Below are 18305 nucleotides of genomic sequence, written 5' to 3'. Positions count from 1 at the left end.
TGGTGCCTTTGGATCTGGGAGGGCAAACCACTTGATGAGTTGGAGTGGGATCAAGGAGAGTGGCTATGGCCGGCCTTTGCTGACGCCAAGAAGCCACCCAGGTTCCTAGAGGACACTGCCAGGATTGGCAAACATGTACTGATGCAAGAGGATATGGACTGGACGTCGTCATGCAGCAGGCACTAGGCGGAGCACAGCATCACAAAGCCCTTCCAGCAGACCTTTTGGCACCGCCTATCAGATAGTTGGAAGCCGAGGAGGGTGTCGTACTTTTTATGGCTAGTGGCACATAAAGGCTTGGCGGTGGGAAGTTGGCTTGCCCAAATGCAAAAGGAGGGAGGTTGTAAGCCCTGCACACAACAGCCTTTGGCCCAAAGCACTGCCTTTGGTCATGTGAGGAGGCACAGCTCGTATGGAGAGGAGCATGCCACATCCTTCGCCGTATAGCACCCAGCCTTGGGTGTATCTCATGGGGAGCTTTCTGTTGGCAAACAGTCAACCAGGGCCGTCACCTTTTATATGAGGTCGGGATGCAGGACACGATATTCATGATCGAGGGAAGGTCGTGCGCAGTGGTCGGTCTGGAGGTTCTACCCATCTACCAGGTACTGGACCCCACAACAGACGGCTCAGAGATATGGGAGATCATAGGGAGTCTTACTAGATGGCATATATGGAAGACGCAATGTCAGGAGGCTTTTGGCAAAGAGAGACTTTCAGCACATGCGACCTTAGTAGAGCTCTAGACCTCCATCATCCACTCCCTCCGCGGCCGATGGGATTAAGTACGGGGGAAGTCCAAGGCTCGTCAAGAGCTCCCCGGTCACTTCATGCATACTTGGGACGGCCAGGTTCTGTTCTTCGTGATGAAAGCAAGCAGCCCCAATTGGCGATATACCCCCCCGCCATGGCTTCTTGCCCCCATCCCCCCTAGACCGTCTTGAGAGGCTTGTATACATGATGTATTGGTGACTTTGCATCAGCTCCAGCTAGTCTGTTGAGCATGAGCACTTTGTTGTAATCTGTTTTTTTAGTAATAAAATCAGTCATATATATATATATATATATCAAAGCTAGTCAATAAAAGAAATGCCCAATTGCCTTAACATTAGCATCAATGCCCTATGCCTTGCATGTGGTGGAGCATGGCTCTCAAATCAAAACTTTAACCCTAGGCTAGTTTGTGATACGTAAGCATCCATGCATCATCAACAAAACTATCTATGTTACCGCAATGCTCATGACGCTAGCCATCAAACAACTGATCATACACTCTAATAAAATCCTCATTCTCTACGTTGTGTGTCCTTATCTCATCCAACTCATGATGATAGACAATGGACCCTATTGAAACCATAGTAACAAGGGACGAGCTTTGGAAACAGGGACGAGAACATGGATGAGGGTGCTCATTACGCTAACCATCAAACAACTGGTCATACACTCTAATAAAGTCCTCATTCTCTACCTTGTATGTCCTTATCTCATCCAACTCATGATGATAGACAATGGACGTTGTTGAAACCATAGTAACAAGAGACGAGCTTTTGGAACAAGGATGAGAAAGTGGACTAGGGCGGGGACAGGAATTGTCATCCCTTACCACTATAAGAGGGGGCTCTAACATGGGGACGGGAGTGAGACATTATGGTGATGGGATAGTACGGGAACGAAAAGCTAGAAAATGGGCATCTCCTATTACTATGGTTGAAACTTGTGGTTTTCTAGACAATGCATCAACAACATTCCTTTTATCTTCTGTTGTCCCTAGGGGTGCAAATACATATCCATATGGCCCACTTTGTGCCCCACGCATCATGCCTATGCTACCATACATGGGATTAGGCATTCCACTTGCATTACCCAGATACATTGGGTGTTGTGAGCCATGCATTGGCTACTACATACCATAGGGATTTGAGCCATACATTCTCGTATGCAGTGCCTATCAATCATAGCATGAAAAATGGTACCACCACCAAAGTACCCTTGATGTCCCATGCTTGCATGTGCATAATTACCTTGCTACCCATGTTCCCATGGATTGGCACTACCAAGTTAGCCAGGCGTTTGCACTTGTTCCACGGGTACCAACTATTTGTGCTCATCAAGCATTTTTGGCTCTTCCAAAGAAAGCTTAGGATTTTCCTTCGGTTCTTGTGGTTGTCCCAAAGCTGTAGAAGGTGTCCTCTTCTCTTTGCCTTTGCTATCCTTCCTTGGGGCATTCATGAATCGAGAAAACTAGGATCCTTGCCAATTCAACAAAAAGATTTGCTGCTATATGCATTAAATCCTTGAAGCCATCATTGAAATCTTAAGCCCCTTGCTGGTCATCAACCTTTTTATGCATTGAAGTGCCAACATTTGGGTCATTTTCCACATTTTCAGCTTGCTGTCCATACTGAGAACCATGCCCCACAACGATCATTGCATATCCCCCATCACCACGTGCCTGAACAAGGAATGATGCATCCTCTCCACTTGATCCCATATCACCATGTGAAGGTAAGCTTATTGTAACTCACTGCTGCATCGGTCATTGCATTTCCCCCATCGCCACATGCCTGAACAAGGAGTGATGCATCCTCTCCACTTGATCCCATATCACCAGGTGAAGGCAAGCTTATTGTAATTCACTGCTGAGAGCAATTTCAGAACTAATGCAATAGTCCCAAGCTACAATCAAGTGCCACGGGCCTACCAATTCAAAGGATTTGATGGTATCCCAGCAATGGAACCATATAACTAGCCTTTCCTTCTTGGATGGGTGGTAGTTCCCTGATTACAACTTAGTTACAACAGCAACATTTATTATAAAACTGAGAAAAGTAAATTAACTCACAATCTTGGACAATGGACAACCTGTTAGCCCCAAAACTAGCACCCTTTTTGGTATTTCTTCAACTTAATTAAAGAAAAAGTTGATGTACAAAGGGATTTTCCCAATCCCTTTCGGTATTCCAACTCCCCTTGCTATTCAAAATGACCAGGAAGTCTTCAATCTGATTTGCCCCTTGATTTGTATAGTCAATTGGCCTTCACCCACTTTGATGGAGATGGAAAATGCCCCAAATTCATTGATTTGCTAGTCCCTTCAATTGAGTTTGACTGAAAACAGCTTCAGCCCTATTGAATCCAAGTCTTGGAACTTCCAATTTCTAACACACTTTTCAAGGCTGCTACTAAACCCTAATTTCAGCTCCAAATTAGAGTTTACACCAGAGAAATCTAAAATTTCTCTTTTAGATTTCTCTATCTCCAGTGATCTCAATGCTGTAATCTTAGGAACGAGGTTGTAGAAAGGCTGGGAGATAAGAGAGAATGCTGAGGAGAGAGAAAATTCAGACTTTCTTCATGAAGAACTAAAGAAAATTAGTCATTTACGGCTACTGCTCTATCTCAACAGCTTGTAGATACTGTCAACTGCTGCAGATTGGTCTTCTCCTGTCCCTGGCTGCCTCAAAAGGTCCTCCAAATGGCTGCAAATCAAACCTACAACATCCCCTTCCCTCTCTCTTGCAAGCGGAATGCACTAAAATGCCTCTGTAGCCTTTAAAGACGTTTTTGAGTCTTGCATAGGCATTTTTGACAAGTGACAACCTTTCCAAATGGTTTTTCCAGCATTATCCATAATTAAATATTAATTTTCAATCTTTAAATACTGAAAATTAATGTAATAATTACTTCAATGTCCAGAAAAATAATCTAACTCGCCAATGATTAAATTGGCTAGGCAACTTCCATTCCTGAGTGTCTCTATGACATCTTTGACCATCAGATTAGTGTTAGGTACCATTAAACGCCACTTCTCTAGTGTCACCCAACCAACACTTATGGCCAAATGAATGACCTAAGCCAACAACTAGCACCAGAAACTACCAAATACCTGTGCACCATAACTTAAAACAACTTTTGCTTTGCCATCCCATGATTTCCTTGGGTCTCAAGCTCGTAAATTTGCTCTAACCCCAATTACACCTCACATGTACAACATTTACTTAACCATGTGATTAAAAATCTTTGACCATCAGATTGATGTTAGGTACCATTAAACGCCAATTCTCTAGTGTCACCCAACTGACACTTGGCCAAATGAATGACCTAAGCCAACAACTAGCACCAGATACTACCAAGTACCTGTGCACCATAACTTATAACGACTTTTGCTTTGCCATCCCATGATTTCCTTGGCTCCCAAGCTCGTAAATTTTCTCCAACCCCAATTACACCTCACATGTACAACATTTATTTAACCATATGATTAAAAATTAATCCACATGTTAAGTGAGGTTTCAAAAATACATGACCTCATGGCATGTGCAGTCACCACCAGCCTATCTGGAGTGTACAGCCAGCTACCATGACAGTATACTGCTGTGTTTGCAGCCTATAGCTGCCGCCCAGCCCATCAATGTCATCCAAGAGCTGTCCCCTGCCTAGGACAGCTGCATTTTTTAGCAGACCAGCATTTTTTATCAGCACCACTGTTTTTTCATCTATTTGCAGGCTGCCCTGCTGCCTACTGCCCATATCAGCCAGTTCGGACATCACAATCTGCATTTACAGCAGCTGATTACTCTCAATGGCTGCCTAGTGCATTTCAGAATCCAATCGAGATACGACACACTCTTGGAGGACACATCTCTGCCCTGGCCCAGCCAAAACACAGCGTGAGGTTCATTGTATTCACATTAGCATAGTGTGTTTGTTCGTTCATTTTCATTCTCTCAGAGCTCTTTTCATCTGAGAGTTCTACATCATTCACTGTGTATAGTGCACGGTCTTCTTTATTACACCCAATGCGATGCAAAATGAGTAATCATGACAAGGATAATAACCTGCTTAATGTACCAATACATTGACTAGATCTTATTTTGCTCCTTGAACTAGTAGTTCTCTAAAAAGCCTATAACAAAGACTACTACCTCATCTATAAACAAAGAAATGAATTGTGCGCGCCACCTAAATACAAAATTGTGAATGACATACTTCTTCAAGCAGTCTTGGTACACTTGCAAAAGTTCTGCAATCAACATTTTCTTTTGGACAATGTCTTTCACATTGCTCTTCCTTTCTTCATTTTCTAATCCACCAATACCCACTATATTTTGAATGACTTTCACAATTACTTGGTTACTCTACTCGATTTCTTCTCTTGGATTGAACGAAAGTTAAATCCTACATGGAGCTGAAAAGAACTATCAACTCTATGAAAAAGAATCATTGGCAATGATTCATGCGCTACCCACTTGGAAACACTATCTTCTCAGTGATGACTTAGACAATGCATAGACTCTCATATATTTTCTTAAGACTCAATTCTTTGAGAAACACATGAGATGGCTAATTTCTTGTCCATGTTTTACTTCCAAATTGTTCATGTGGATGGCAAAAAAATATAGTTGCTAATACAATGTCACAAAACCACCGGATCCAACCATGTCTATCATCTTTGATTGTGAACTTGATGAGATGAAAGATCGATATGCTTAAGCTGAGGATTTCGAAAAAACCTTTGATTAGGTTTCTAATGATCATTGACATTCCAATTATGTACTTAAAGATGACTTTCTCATGATGCATGGAAAACTCTATGTTACCAAGCCCTTGAGGTAAAAAGTTATCACAAAAAGTCATCTCTACTTGTGACATTAAAGTCACTTTAATGTCACAGACATTTAATGTGACATTAAGATCACAGGCATTTAATGTCTGTGACCTTAATGTCACATTAAATGTCACTTTAATGTCACATTACCGTATGTAGGACATAACAAATATGAAGCTATTGTAAAGGTTTTTATTGGCCCATTTTACGGCTAGATGCTAAGACTTTTGTTCAAGAGTGGATCACCTATTTCAAGGTGAAAGAATTGCAAACGGCTATTTCAACCATCATCAAATCCTAATCAACCATTAGAGCGCCTTGCCATGGACTTTATCTTTGATCTTTCAAGGATTCCTATGAGAAATGATCAAATTATTAATAGATTCCATAAGCAAGCCCATTTCATAGACTTGGTAAGCAGGCTCGTTTCATTCTTGTTGAAAAGAAGATCATCAGAAAGCATACACTAAGCTTGTTCATATCAAACATCTTCAAATATCATGGAATGCCTTCATTTACTATGAGTAAATTGAGATTCCAAGATACAATCTGTTTTAGAGAGCTTTGTTCAAGAATATGAATATTGCCCTAAAGTTCTCATGTAATTTTCATCCACATACAAATGGGCAACCGGAGATTGCCAATTCAGCCATATTGAACCTTTTTAAGTGCTATGTTTTATATCATAAACAAAAATGAAAACAATATATTCCATTGTTTACACCTCAATTGGTAAGGCACCTTTCGAGGTTGTGGAAGGGGGAAGAAGATACCACCCATTATTTTATACCGATGACAATAATTTTGGGATTGGACACGCTTGTGGAAAATTGGGATGAAGCTTATCAAAAAGTGAAGTATACTCCTGAATGGACTTAGAAAAAGGAGAAATGAGTTTGTAGATCATCACAAGCATGCATTTGCTTTTGAACTTGGGGATTCAATTCTTTTGAGATTTGAGAAGGCATGCCTTAAGAAGATGAGGGAAAAAAGCCCTTGTACCCTAGGCTCAACTTGAGATATTATGGATCTTTTACAAATTCTAAAAAAGATTAATGATGTAGCTTATAAGTTAAAGCTAGGAAGTCATTGGAGGATTCACAATGCTTTTCCTGTGTGCGTTCCATAGCCTTAGAAATGTGAGTTGCTTGAAACTATTTCAAATAAGCAACAAGTAAAGGTGGGAGAACAATATGCTCTCAAAATTTCAAGCACATCTTGGCACATAAGGAAAGAAAGATCCAAGTAAAGCTTTCCATTGCTATCTCCTGAAGTGCAAGTCTTATTTCCCAATGGATGCAAAGTGGATGGAAAAAGGTGACACATTGATATGAGGTTTTGTAATTTTACCTCAAAATCTTTAGGTTAGAGCCGACCAATAAAAGGGCTCAATCAAGTGCATCAAAGGTGAGATCTAGAGTATTACCTAATGCTTAAGAGGGCAATTCTTCTACTCTCCTGTCACAAACAAGCCTCTAAACCTGGAAATCAGGTGACACATTGTTTAGAATTCAACCGGAGTACTGAGGGCTGCTAGTACATTATATTGCCCCTTATTAAGATATCCTCATACAAGACGAGGCACCTTGGGAGGCATACCTAAAGTATGCGGAGCAAGAAAAAGCATATTACACCATACATATCTTGAGGCTTACGAGTGCTCATTCTAACCCACATATGTCTTGCATTTGCATTATTATATACCACTAGACTATATCTTAAAGGTTCTCTCCATATAGATGAACCCAACCTTCCTCCTTGGATAGGGTGGTGAATAACCTGATTAAGCACTAATTATAGCAAGCAAAAATTCACGTAAATTAAAAATGCACACTTTACCACTTTAATCTTGGACATTAGACATCCTATTGGCCCCAAAACTGGCGTCCCTTACGGTATTTCTTTATCTTATATTACAAATGGAAGGAGTACAACTAAGATCCTCTAATCTCCTCCACTAATCCAAGTGTCTCTTACTATCAAAACTAACCAACAAGCCTCCAAACAAATTTACCCCTTGGTTTGCTAAGGGATTGGCCTTCACCCTGCTCCTTGGAAGACAAATTCAGCCCCAAATCTGATATTGGCTGACTAGCCTCTTGAATCTCCCTGCAATTCCTCAATTTCAACTGTTGAAATTTCAAGTCCTAGAGCCCTCAATTCTAAGCATGCATCCCCAAGTGATTATCAAACCCTAATTTCTATTATAAATAAGGGTTTACAATAGAAATTGACTAAAATCTCTTCCTCTGATTGCTCAGACTGCTAAAAAATGCTATGATAACTTGAGAGATGGTTGGGAAATGAGAGAGAAACTTTAGAGTTTCATAGTGAGGAACGCTAAAAAGCTACTGCTACCCCGCTCAAACAGCCATGGTAACTGTCACCTACAGCTTAGGACCACCAAAAAGACCGCTGCCCTATCCTCTATGCTATCATCTGCACTAGAAGTACCTTGGGCTACTGTCACCTGCTCCTAGAAGACTCCAAATTGCTGTCACATGTTGTAGGATTGATCCCTAGTGGTGGCTGAAATCACATCAACAACCTCTTCTTACTCTCTAACAACCTCTTTCTCTCTCACAATGTGGTTGGAATAGACTTCCACCAACCCCTAAAAACATTTTTTCCACTTGCATAGACAAGATTTACTAGGTGGCAACCTTCTAGTCCCATTTTTCAGCATTAACTAGCTTATAAAACTAATTTTTGAATTATTAATTTTAAAAATGAATTTAATTATTGTAGTGCTCAAAATTTTAATTTTACTAGCCAATAATTAAATTGGCTAGGCCAATTTATCTTCAAAGTACCCCTAAGATAATAGCCCTTCAACCAACATTAATTAATTAATTAATGCCTAGTCTCTTATGTCACCATTCATATTAGTGGCCAATAAATTAGTCCAGGCTAAAATCTAACATCAAATACCACCTATTACCTATCAGAATAACTTATTACAACTTTTGCCTTTGGCATCAACTAATCTTGGGATCCTAGGGTCCACATTGTGAAATAATTAACTTGTACCTCACATGTGTAAGTCGCATTAACACATTTAATCAACTTTTAATCAAATGCCAAGTAAAGCAATAAAATTTCAAGTCTTCATGACAAAAAGATTTTCACGTCCCTAATTCCCTGTAACCATCAACTATCATGTCTCTAATTTCTTATAACCACCAACTATATGCAATTCATTGTAACACACTAACTCCCATCTATAGCCCTACACTAGGGTAATCAAGTCCCTATACATTGGTATGTCTCTATATGCAAAACAGTGTCTCTATAAAATATAACACGGCGCAGCGAACAGAATCTGAGAAAGAGATAGAGAGTACACAACAGATAAGAGGAGAATCAGTAAATTCTTTAACTCCAAACAACTGATACAAAGATGGCTCTGTCCACCCATGCGCTTCCACTGTGTGAAGCTTAGATGGCGATCTAGACAGAAGATAGGTGAAGAGCTTAAGGCTAGCTGGAACAACAACTCTGACTGGGTGAAAGATGAGTGAGTGATGGCTGCGAAGGGGTTTAGCTTTTATAGCCCGCGAAGGTCGTTAGGTCGGCCTGCTGACCGACCTACCATATGAGCCTCCACTAGTCGGCCATATGAGCCCCCGGACCCCACAATAGGGGCCCCTTTTAACTCCCTTACACCGCAACTCGATGCAATGCGCCTCGAGTTGCTACCAGCTTAACCACTCCGTCTAACCCAAAGATTAGACCCACAATGGTCACCTTTTTGCCATCCGGTCACATAGAACTCATCTGATATACAAGTCAGGACTCCACCAATGTCCGGGCTCACACTTGGCTTCTCCTCATAATGGGGGCCTTACAACTTTGAGCACCATGGATCATTGATAGCACCTAATGAGGGTGGGGCATTGATCATATCTAACACCCCCCCTCAATGTCCACCCATAGGTGAACTATCTCCTCGGCCCAATGCCGAGTCTCTAAAGATGAACTTGAAGCAGATCCTTCGTAAGTGCTTTGGTGAAGATATCTGCTCCATTCTCCTCTGTTGGACAGTAGACCAATTCCACTATCCCATCCTCCATCAAATCACGCATATAGTGATACTGGATCTCTATATGTTTGGTGCGTGCATGAAACACTAGATTTTTGGCAATGGCGATGCAACTCTGATTGTCACGGCTCAGCACAGTTGGTTCTTCATCCTGCACTCCCATATGCCATAGAATCCTTCTCAACCATACGGCCTCACATGCAACAAAACAAGCTACCTTGTACTCTGCTTTGGTAGAAAACAATGCCACTGTTGGTTGCTTCTTACTAATCCAAGAGAAAATTCCTGAACCTAAAAAGAAACAATAACCAGAAACTGACTTCCTGGAATCAATGTCTCCTACCCAATCTGAGTCACAGTTCCCCACAAGAGAAGTTCCGAAACTGTATGTGATACCATAGTCAAGAGTTTTCTTCAAGTATCTGAGCACCCGCATCCCAGCCTTCCAATGACTCTCATGAGGTTTGTTTGAGAACCTGCTCAAAACACCAACAGCAAAACTGATATCTGATCTGGTGTTACACAAGTAGATCAGACTGCCGACCAACCTCCTATACCTCCCAATGTCTGCTAGTGCTGATGTATCCTCGACGGATAACTTTGCATTCACTTCCATAGGTATAGCTATCTCCTTGCACTCGGTCATGCCAAATGCCTTCAAGATCTCCCATGCATACTTCTTCTGAGAGATGAAGATCTTTCCTGGCTCTTGCCAGACTTCAATCCCCAAACAATAGTGCAGCAAGCCCAAGTCTGTCATTTCAAACTCAGAACTCAAAGCCTTTCGAGTTTGGTTGATCATATCTTCATAGTCACCTGTAATAAGAAGGTCGTCCACATATAGGACAATCACTACAGACTTTTTACCATCCCTGTAAACATACAAGTTAGCATCTGAGGCACATATTTTGAAGTTTAGGTTTAAAAAGAACCTATCTATCCGCTGGTACCATGCTTTGGGGGCTTGTTTCAGCCCATACAATGCCTTCTTCAGTTTACACACTTTGTTCTCAAAATGGGGAGCCTCAAACCCTGGTGGCTGAGCCACGTACACCTCCTTCTTGAGGTCACCATTTAAGAACGCTGACTTAACATCCATTTGGTACACTGGCCACTTCTCATGGACAGCCACTGCAAGTACCGTGCGAATAGTGGTCATTCTGGCAGTTGGGGCAAATGACTCTTAAAAATCAAACCCTTCAACTTGTGAAAATCCTTGGGCAACCAGTCTAGCTTTGTACTTTTCTAAGGTACCATCAGCCTTGTACTTTACCTTCCAGATCCACTTGGTGCCAATAACCTTCCGCTTTGCTGGTCGATCCACTAGCTTCCAAGTGTCATTCTTCATTATGCTGTCATACTCCACCTGCATAGCAGCCTTCCATGATGGATCTGCAAGTGCTTCTTCTAAGTTAGTTGGCTCCTTTACTTCTCTCATAATCTCAACCATCAAGGCCATATTGACTATGTGAGCAGAAGCCCTCCTTTGCTCCTCTATTCTCTGAGACCTCCTTGGTCCGTCTGCCTTCTCCTCAATAGATACAGGCATAGGATTATTGTGGTCATAGAGCTGCTTCACCCAGCCTGGCAATGGCTTTTCCGGTGGGGTGATGTCAGGTTGGTGAACTTTTTCCTCATCATCTGAAGATGATGCTTCCTCATCCTTAAGGATAGGGATAGCTCTCGAGACAGGTTCATAGTGGACTACTTCTTCGCTTGATGATAAAGTGGAAGAACTTGCCTTCTCCTCCTCCACTGTATGCGGCTCCTCCTTGAACACCACATCACGGCTCGCGATGATCTTCTTTGCCTCTTGGTCATATAACTTGTAAGCCTTCTGCTCATCACTATAACCCAAGAAGATACATTTTCTGCTTTTTGGTTGTAATTTGTTTCTCTTCTCATCTGGAACATGTCCATAACATTCACATCCAAAAATTCTGAAATGTGAGACAGATGGTTTCTTACCAGTGTAAGCCTCATGAGGTGTTTTTCCCTTGAGAGCCTTTGTATAGCTCCGATTTAGAATGTAGACTGCAGTATTAACAGCTTCAGCCCAAAAATGGTTAGGCAATCCCTTGCCCTTTAGCATGCATCTTGCCATCTCCACAATGGTGAGATTCCTGCGTTCCACAACACCGTTCTGCTGAGGTGTGTGAGGCGTCGTCAATTGACGCTTGATCCCTTGACTGTTGCAAAAGCCTTCAAACTCCTTTGAGTTGAACTCACCACCACCATCTGTTCTAAATTTCTTCACACTTTTTCCTGTTTCATTCTCAACAAGTATTAGCCATTCTTTAAACTTACCAAAAGCTTGAGCCTTATCACGAAGGAAGTACACCCACATCTTCCTACTGTAGTCGTCGACAATCAACATAAAATAAGAAGATCTCCCCAAGGCCTGTATAGGCATCTTACCACACAAGTCAGCATGCACCAACTCTAGAGGAGCCTGTGCTCTATTCTTGCTTTCTTGTGGAAATGCCTTTCTTTGTTGCTTGCCCATCATACAAGCTTCACATGGTTCCTTCAATTCAGTTCTTGTAGGTAGGTGAGCAACCATACCTTGCTTTTGCATCTCCTTCAATACTGCAAATCCAATGTGTCCAAACCTTTCATGCCAAAGCTTACTTGTGCCCACTCCAGCGGTGGCTGTAAGAGCACTTAGCTCATACAGGTTGTTCCTTCTTTCTCCTTTGCCAACAATTGTGTCAGCACTATCAATAATTTCTGCACCTGTCTTCTTGAACCTCACTTCATGACCAAGATCAGTTATGGCAGCACAATTGATAAGAGATTTCTCCTGATTTCGGGAACATACAACACATTTGAAAGCTTTTTGACTTCACCATTTGCAGCAACAAAAGAAATAGTACATGTGCCCGCAGCAGGGCATTTAGCATCATTTCCAACCGTCACAGTGATGGATTCTTGTAGAGGCTGTATAGAACTGTATAGACCTTTCTTGTTGGTCATGTGACGGGAGGCCCCACTATCCAACACCCAAGAGTCAGTGGTAGATTCTTCTTGCGCCGAGAAGCACACTTCCTCAATGGTCGCCATGAATAATTCCAACTCTGCTTCAGCCGTATTGGCTGTCTCTTTCCCTTTACTTTTAAGGGTACCATTCTTTTCATCTGCCTTCTTGACACGACAATCTGCAATTGCATGTCATTTCTTCTTACAGTAGAAGCACTCTCCTTGAAACTTCTTCTTGCCGCCCTTCTTCTTTTTGTCACTATCATTTTTGGTGGAGGAAACACCTTTGCCTTTTGCATTGGCAGAGAATGCAACATCTCCATTGTTGCTTCCTTCTCGGGCTTTCAGCCTCAACTCCTCCATTAATAATGCACAAAACTCCTCAAAAGTCAAAGCTTGAGGTCTCACCTGAGTATTAAGGGCAATTACTAGTCCATCAAACTTTTGTGGACAAATCCGAAGACACCTCCGAGCTAGCTCTTTGTTAGTCTTTTGTATCCTAGCACCAACCATCTGGTCGCGCAGATTCTTAATCCGAGTGATGAATGCTTCAACCGTCTCTCCTTCAGCAAACTTCTCCGCTGCTAGTTGATTCTCCAAGTTTTGAATCCTTGTTTGGTTTCGTGTTTCATACTGACTCCTTAGTACATTCCAAGCCTCTGACGCTTTGGTTGTATACTGAATCAAAGTCAAAACACTATCAGAACAGCTTGTAACTAAGGCACACAATGCATCTGCATTCCTTCGTTTCCAAGCTCGTACAAAATCTGCATTCGAAGGAATCATCACACTAGGATTTGATGGGTCGGGGGTAGGCTGTGGTTCTGCGTCAATCCCCAGCACTGTCTCCAAAAGCTCATAAGAATCAAGGATAGTTGTAATTTTGAACTTCCACAAGGTGTAGTTTGTACCATCTAACTTGCCTTCGCTAAAGGTTGGTGGACGAATCCTCAGTGTTTGAATAGCCGGTACAACAGCACCACCTCCTGCACCGCTTCCTAATGCGCCAGAACCGCTTCCCGGAGTCGACATAGTTTCTCTTTGCTGTTGAAGCCTTTGCCTCTTGCACGCTCTCCGATCTCTAGAGCCCCCTGGGCTCTGATACCATGTAAAATATTACACGGCGCAGCGAACAGAATCTGAGAAAGAGATAGAGAGTACACAACAGATAAGAGGAGAATCAGTAAATTCTTTAACTCCAAACAACTGATACAAAGATGGCTCTATCCACCCGTGCACTTCCACTGTGTGAAGCTTAGATGGCGATCTAGACAAAAGATAGGTGAAGAGCTTAAGGCTAGCTGGAACAACAACTCTGACTGGTGAAAGATGAGTGAGTGATGGCTGCGAAGGGGTTTAGCTTTTATAGCCCGCGAAGGTCGTTAGGTCGGCCTGCTGACCGACCTACCATATGAGCCTCCACTAGTCGGCCAAGGAATATTCCCTTTACCATCGGGCCGGGGGCGCTGCCCCTAGACCCCCGCCAGGGGGGCCGCTTCCGCGGCCCCTGTACCCCACAATAGGGGCCCCTTTTAACTCCCTTACACCGCAACTTAATGCAATGCGCCTCGAGTTGCTACCAGCTTAACCACTCCGTCTAACCCAAAGATTAGACCCACAATGGTCACCTTTTTGCCATCCGGTCACATAGATCTCATCTGATATACAAGTCAGGACTCCACCAATGTCCGGGCTCACACTTGGCTTCTCCTCATAATGGGGGCCTTACAACTTTGAGCACCATGGATCATTGGTAGCACCTAATGAGAGTGGGGCATTGATCATATCTAACAGTCCCAACTCCCTCCCTTTAAATGTGTCTTCAAAATACCATGCATCTAGCCATAGTGATCCATTACAATTCCATATAGACATTTCAAAGCCTAATAAGCCACACACCATCATGGTAACTGGCACTCTTGGTCCCCCTCCCCTTTCTTTCTTGCCTCAAGGACCCATGGCATATACTACTTATGGACCACTTAGGCAAGTATGTGTTTCTCATCTAAGTAGCCTTCTCTCCTATTATGCCATTTCTCTTAGAGAAGAAGGTTTTCCTCTTAGAGAATGTATTTTGTTGTGTTCCATGTTCAAATTTTTCAAAATTAGGACACATGTTTTGGTGGATCTTTGCTATCTTCATGAGTCTACAATTAGGACTTCAATTGTGCCCATCATTGTGCCCAATGATCCTTGCATCCTCTTGGAGAGTACCCTCCCCCCAACTTGACATGTATAGAGAGTGTATACATACACACATATACGCATGTGTGAGAGAGCGAGAGAGAATAAGACAAAAATTAAAGCCTCAAACTCAATGGTAACTAAGGTCAACCCAACGTACAACAAGATGAAGCAGCTAAAGAGTGTTGCAAGAAGCTACTTCATTTGGGCTAGATATCCAAACCTTAACATTCTAAAACTTCTTTTTAAAAAGGTACAGAGTCATCTATGCTAGGCAAAAGGCACTTGTATGGTAAACACACAAAGAGTTATCCAAGGTTAAAAGAACCTATGCCCAACACACGCCTAGGGCATCCCTTAGCCCTTCCAAACTCACATGTTGAGCTGCCCTAGAAACCTTAGTTCCCAACAAATCAAATTGTCTTATAGAAAAAGTAGGCTATCATCATCAAATCCATGCACCTGTCCAGTAGAATTACCATGTATTGCAGGTACTCCACGTCTTGATTTTCAGCCCTTGTTTGTATTTTCAATCAAAATGGCATAACCACTCATTGTTATTGTAATATATGTAGCCCACTTTACTAATCATGTGGATATGTCAGGTTTAACAGAATGAGTATTAATTACACTTACCTATTTCCATGGCAATAAATAACACAAGGAAGTTGTGTGTCTTCAGGCAAAGATTGGGGAATGTAATGACTGCACTGCAAGATATGGCCTCTGGTATTTCTGAGCTGCATAGTTATAGACATACAACTGTGAAAATCAGGCACATTTGCAGAAAAGAGCAAAGCAAATAATGCATCTCTATGCTTGTCCTTCTAGAGCTTCTTATCAAATGCTATGTCTAAACACCAAACAGGGGATGCATGCAAGCATGCAAACCTTACTTAAGCGTCGGATAAGTGACCTGGATAACAAACGTGTGTGTTTGGCTGAAGCAGCCCATACATGCAGGTGTGCCCCATGGACAAATTCAGGTACAGAGCATTCGTCTTCTGTGCAACCCCATTAGCATGCATACACAAAAGATATTAATACTTGCCTCAACGTCTTTCCTCCTGTATTTGCGGCCCTTGACAGTAAACTCAGGCTCCAAAAGATCCTCGATACTGTAGTCCGCTCTGTAAATTAGAATCAACGCCCTTTGGTAAGCTTCCAAAAAGATCTGCAGGGAAGTATACTTTGCTTCATTGCAGAAAAAGCCAGCCAGCCAGACGGTCTAATTTTGCAGATTAAGATTGGCAGACAGCTTAATTTTGCAGATTAGAAGTGAACCCTGTCTCTTCTATTAAATAGAATAAAGGGTTCATGTGTTGCAATCCGGTAGATGCCATGAGCATATAGTGTTAAATGGGAGCTCGAGAAGCCGAACTTGAACAGAAATTCGCATATACTACAAACTTTCTGTGCACAAGCAGAACAGAGCTCACCGAAGATACTACAAATTTTTGCGTACAAGCCAGAACAGAGCTCACCGAGGAGGCCGAATTACGAAGTTGACGAAAGGCTCCATGGTGAGGCGGAACCAAGGGAAGGGGCAGGCAGCGGCAGCGGAGGTACGGGTGGAGGAGGCAGTGGTGATGGCGGCAGGGGAGGCTCAAGGGGAGGCCGGATCCAAGCGCCAGGGGGTGGCAGCGAAACAGGGGAGGGGGAGGAGGAGGAGAGGAGAGGGCATGGGAAGAGAGCAGGAGAGAGGGAGCAGCAAGGAAGCAAAATGATGGCAGCGATGATGGTGGTAGTGATGATGGTGATGATGATGGAGGTGGTGGAGGGGTGCTTGGGGAGGCGTGAGAAGGTAAGAAGGAAGCATGTGAGGAGGGAAGAAACTGTATTGGGAAGTGCTCTCTCTCTCTCTCTCTCTCTCTCTCTCTCTCTCTCTCTCTGTGTCTGAAATCTGTCTCTCTCTCTCTCTCTCTCTCTCTCCAGCTGCTGCTTCTCCAGGTTGAGCCGTTTTTTAAATACCTATTTATTGTTGTGAATTTAAGCGTTTCCTTTCCTTTTTTGGGGGATCTCCTTCTCCTTCTCCTCCTCCTCTCCTCCCTGCTTTGCTTCCTTTTCCTTTAAATTCTGTTCTCTCGGTGTTTTTGTTTTTATTGTTTGTTTTCCTGCGCGTGTGTATTCCTTCCTGCTGGCGTTGCTCTTGCTGCTGATGCTGCTGCGTGCGCGTGTGCGGTCTCCCCTCTGCTTTCTTTCTTCCGTTAAAAGCGCGCGCGCTGCGTCCCGGACCTCATGTTTTGTATCCGGGCCGTAGACAATCCGGCCGCCGGTTCCTCGTCTTGGCCCACCGCCCACGTGCCCACTCACGTGAACCCCCAACCCAACGCCTCTCCGCTCTTGGCCTCCGGAGTCCCGGATGGCGCCGCGCCACCTCTTAGAGCCCCCATCGTGCCAGCCTCCAAGGGCTACGGGGCTAAAGGGGCCATTAACAAGGATGAGGCTCCCCCCATAAATATCATGGTCGCATAGGGAGCGTTAGCAAGGGTAGATGTTTAAGAGGCCTGCATTGATTGCTTGGAGCTCATCGTCTTGTCACAATTGAAGTGCAAGTAGCCAATGGGAGGCACCAAAGTCACTTAACCTTGTAAGCACTCCGCTACCACCCCTTTTTTGAGGGTGCTAGCAAGGGTAAATGGGGGTAATATTAACCCTGCTCCCCCCCTCACCCCCCCACAAGAAAAGAGTGCGACCCCATGGCTAGTTGGGGGAGCAGCATTTACTTACTCCCACTAGTCCTGGGTGTGACTAAACCCTAAGGGCCTCATTAAGCCCGAGGGCTTTGACACCTACATGATTGTCTCTAGGGATAAGACCAGCTTCACATGAGGTTTGCAAGGTGGGTGTTTCAAAATATTTCTTCCATAGAAATTCCTTGCAAAATCAAATGCATCTTACATAGAAATTCCTTCCACACCACCCGTTTAATATCTCCATTCGATGTTATAAAACCAACAACAACTACTCCATAATTTGTAAAGGACTTTTAGACTACGAGAAACATGCCTTATCAATAACATATAAAGCAGAAATTCAATTACAGGCCTAAACATTTGCAATAGCCCTCACTAGAGCTAGTCCCATATATTTATGCCCATGTGAAATTGTTGTAAGCCTCCTTTCAAAAAAAGCACAATCACACTCCAAGCACTAGTAGGGGGCGGTCATGAGATGCATTGTCATTAGCATAGAGAGATTGATGGACATCATTTTCATGTCAAACTTGAAGCATGTCCATCTTGCCGACACCAACAAGAAGCCAATGAGTTACTTAACACCACTATAGTGCATTAGCACCCCTCACCCCCCTCGCAACACCCCCTTTTCAAGGGGTACAAGTAGGGGTAGGTGGGTTTTAAGATAACCCTCTCTCCCTAGACCAAGAGTGCAACCCCCACTAGCCCCATGTGCAACGAGGCCCTTAACATTGTGGAAATCCTAGTAGTAAAGTGAGCATGATGTGACATGTTTAAAATTATGATTACATAT

The 18305-nt window shown here is 43.1% G+C and overlaps 1 protein-coding gene across 1 annotated transcript in view; it reads right to left on the bottom strand.

Annotated features, from left to right (window-relative positions):
• LOC148036969 (uncharacterized) overlaps positions 1–17020 on the bottom strand; it is a 55112-nt gene extending 38092 nt beyond the window's left edge. Inside the window, exons 1-3 of the mRNA XM_087675923.1 lie at positions 16298–17020; positions 15865–15943; positions 15450–15553 (exon numbers count right to left, since the gene is read on the bottom strand). Of these exons, the coding sequence (XP_087532049.1) occupies positions 15450–15553; positions 15865–15943; positions 16298–16335 (221 nt within the window). The 5' untranslated portion in view covers positions 16336–17020. The remainder of the gene's footprint in view (positions 1–15449; positions 15554–15864; positions 15944–16297) is intronic.
• Between the last annotated feature and the right edge of the window lie 1285 nt (positions 17021–18305).

Source organism: Lygodium microphyllum, chromosome 4 (assembly GCF_053477565.2).
Source record: "Lygodium microphyllum isolate KBCC chromosome 4, Lygodium_microphyllum_v1.1.10, whole genome shotgun sequence".
NCBI classification, from domain to species: domain Eukaryota; kingdom Viridiplantae; phylum Streptophyta; class Polypodiopsida; order Schizaeales; family Lygodiaceae; genus Lygodium; species Lygodium microphyllum.
This window is presented reverse-complemented; position numbering and strand designations above follow the sequence as displayed.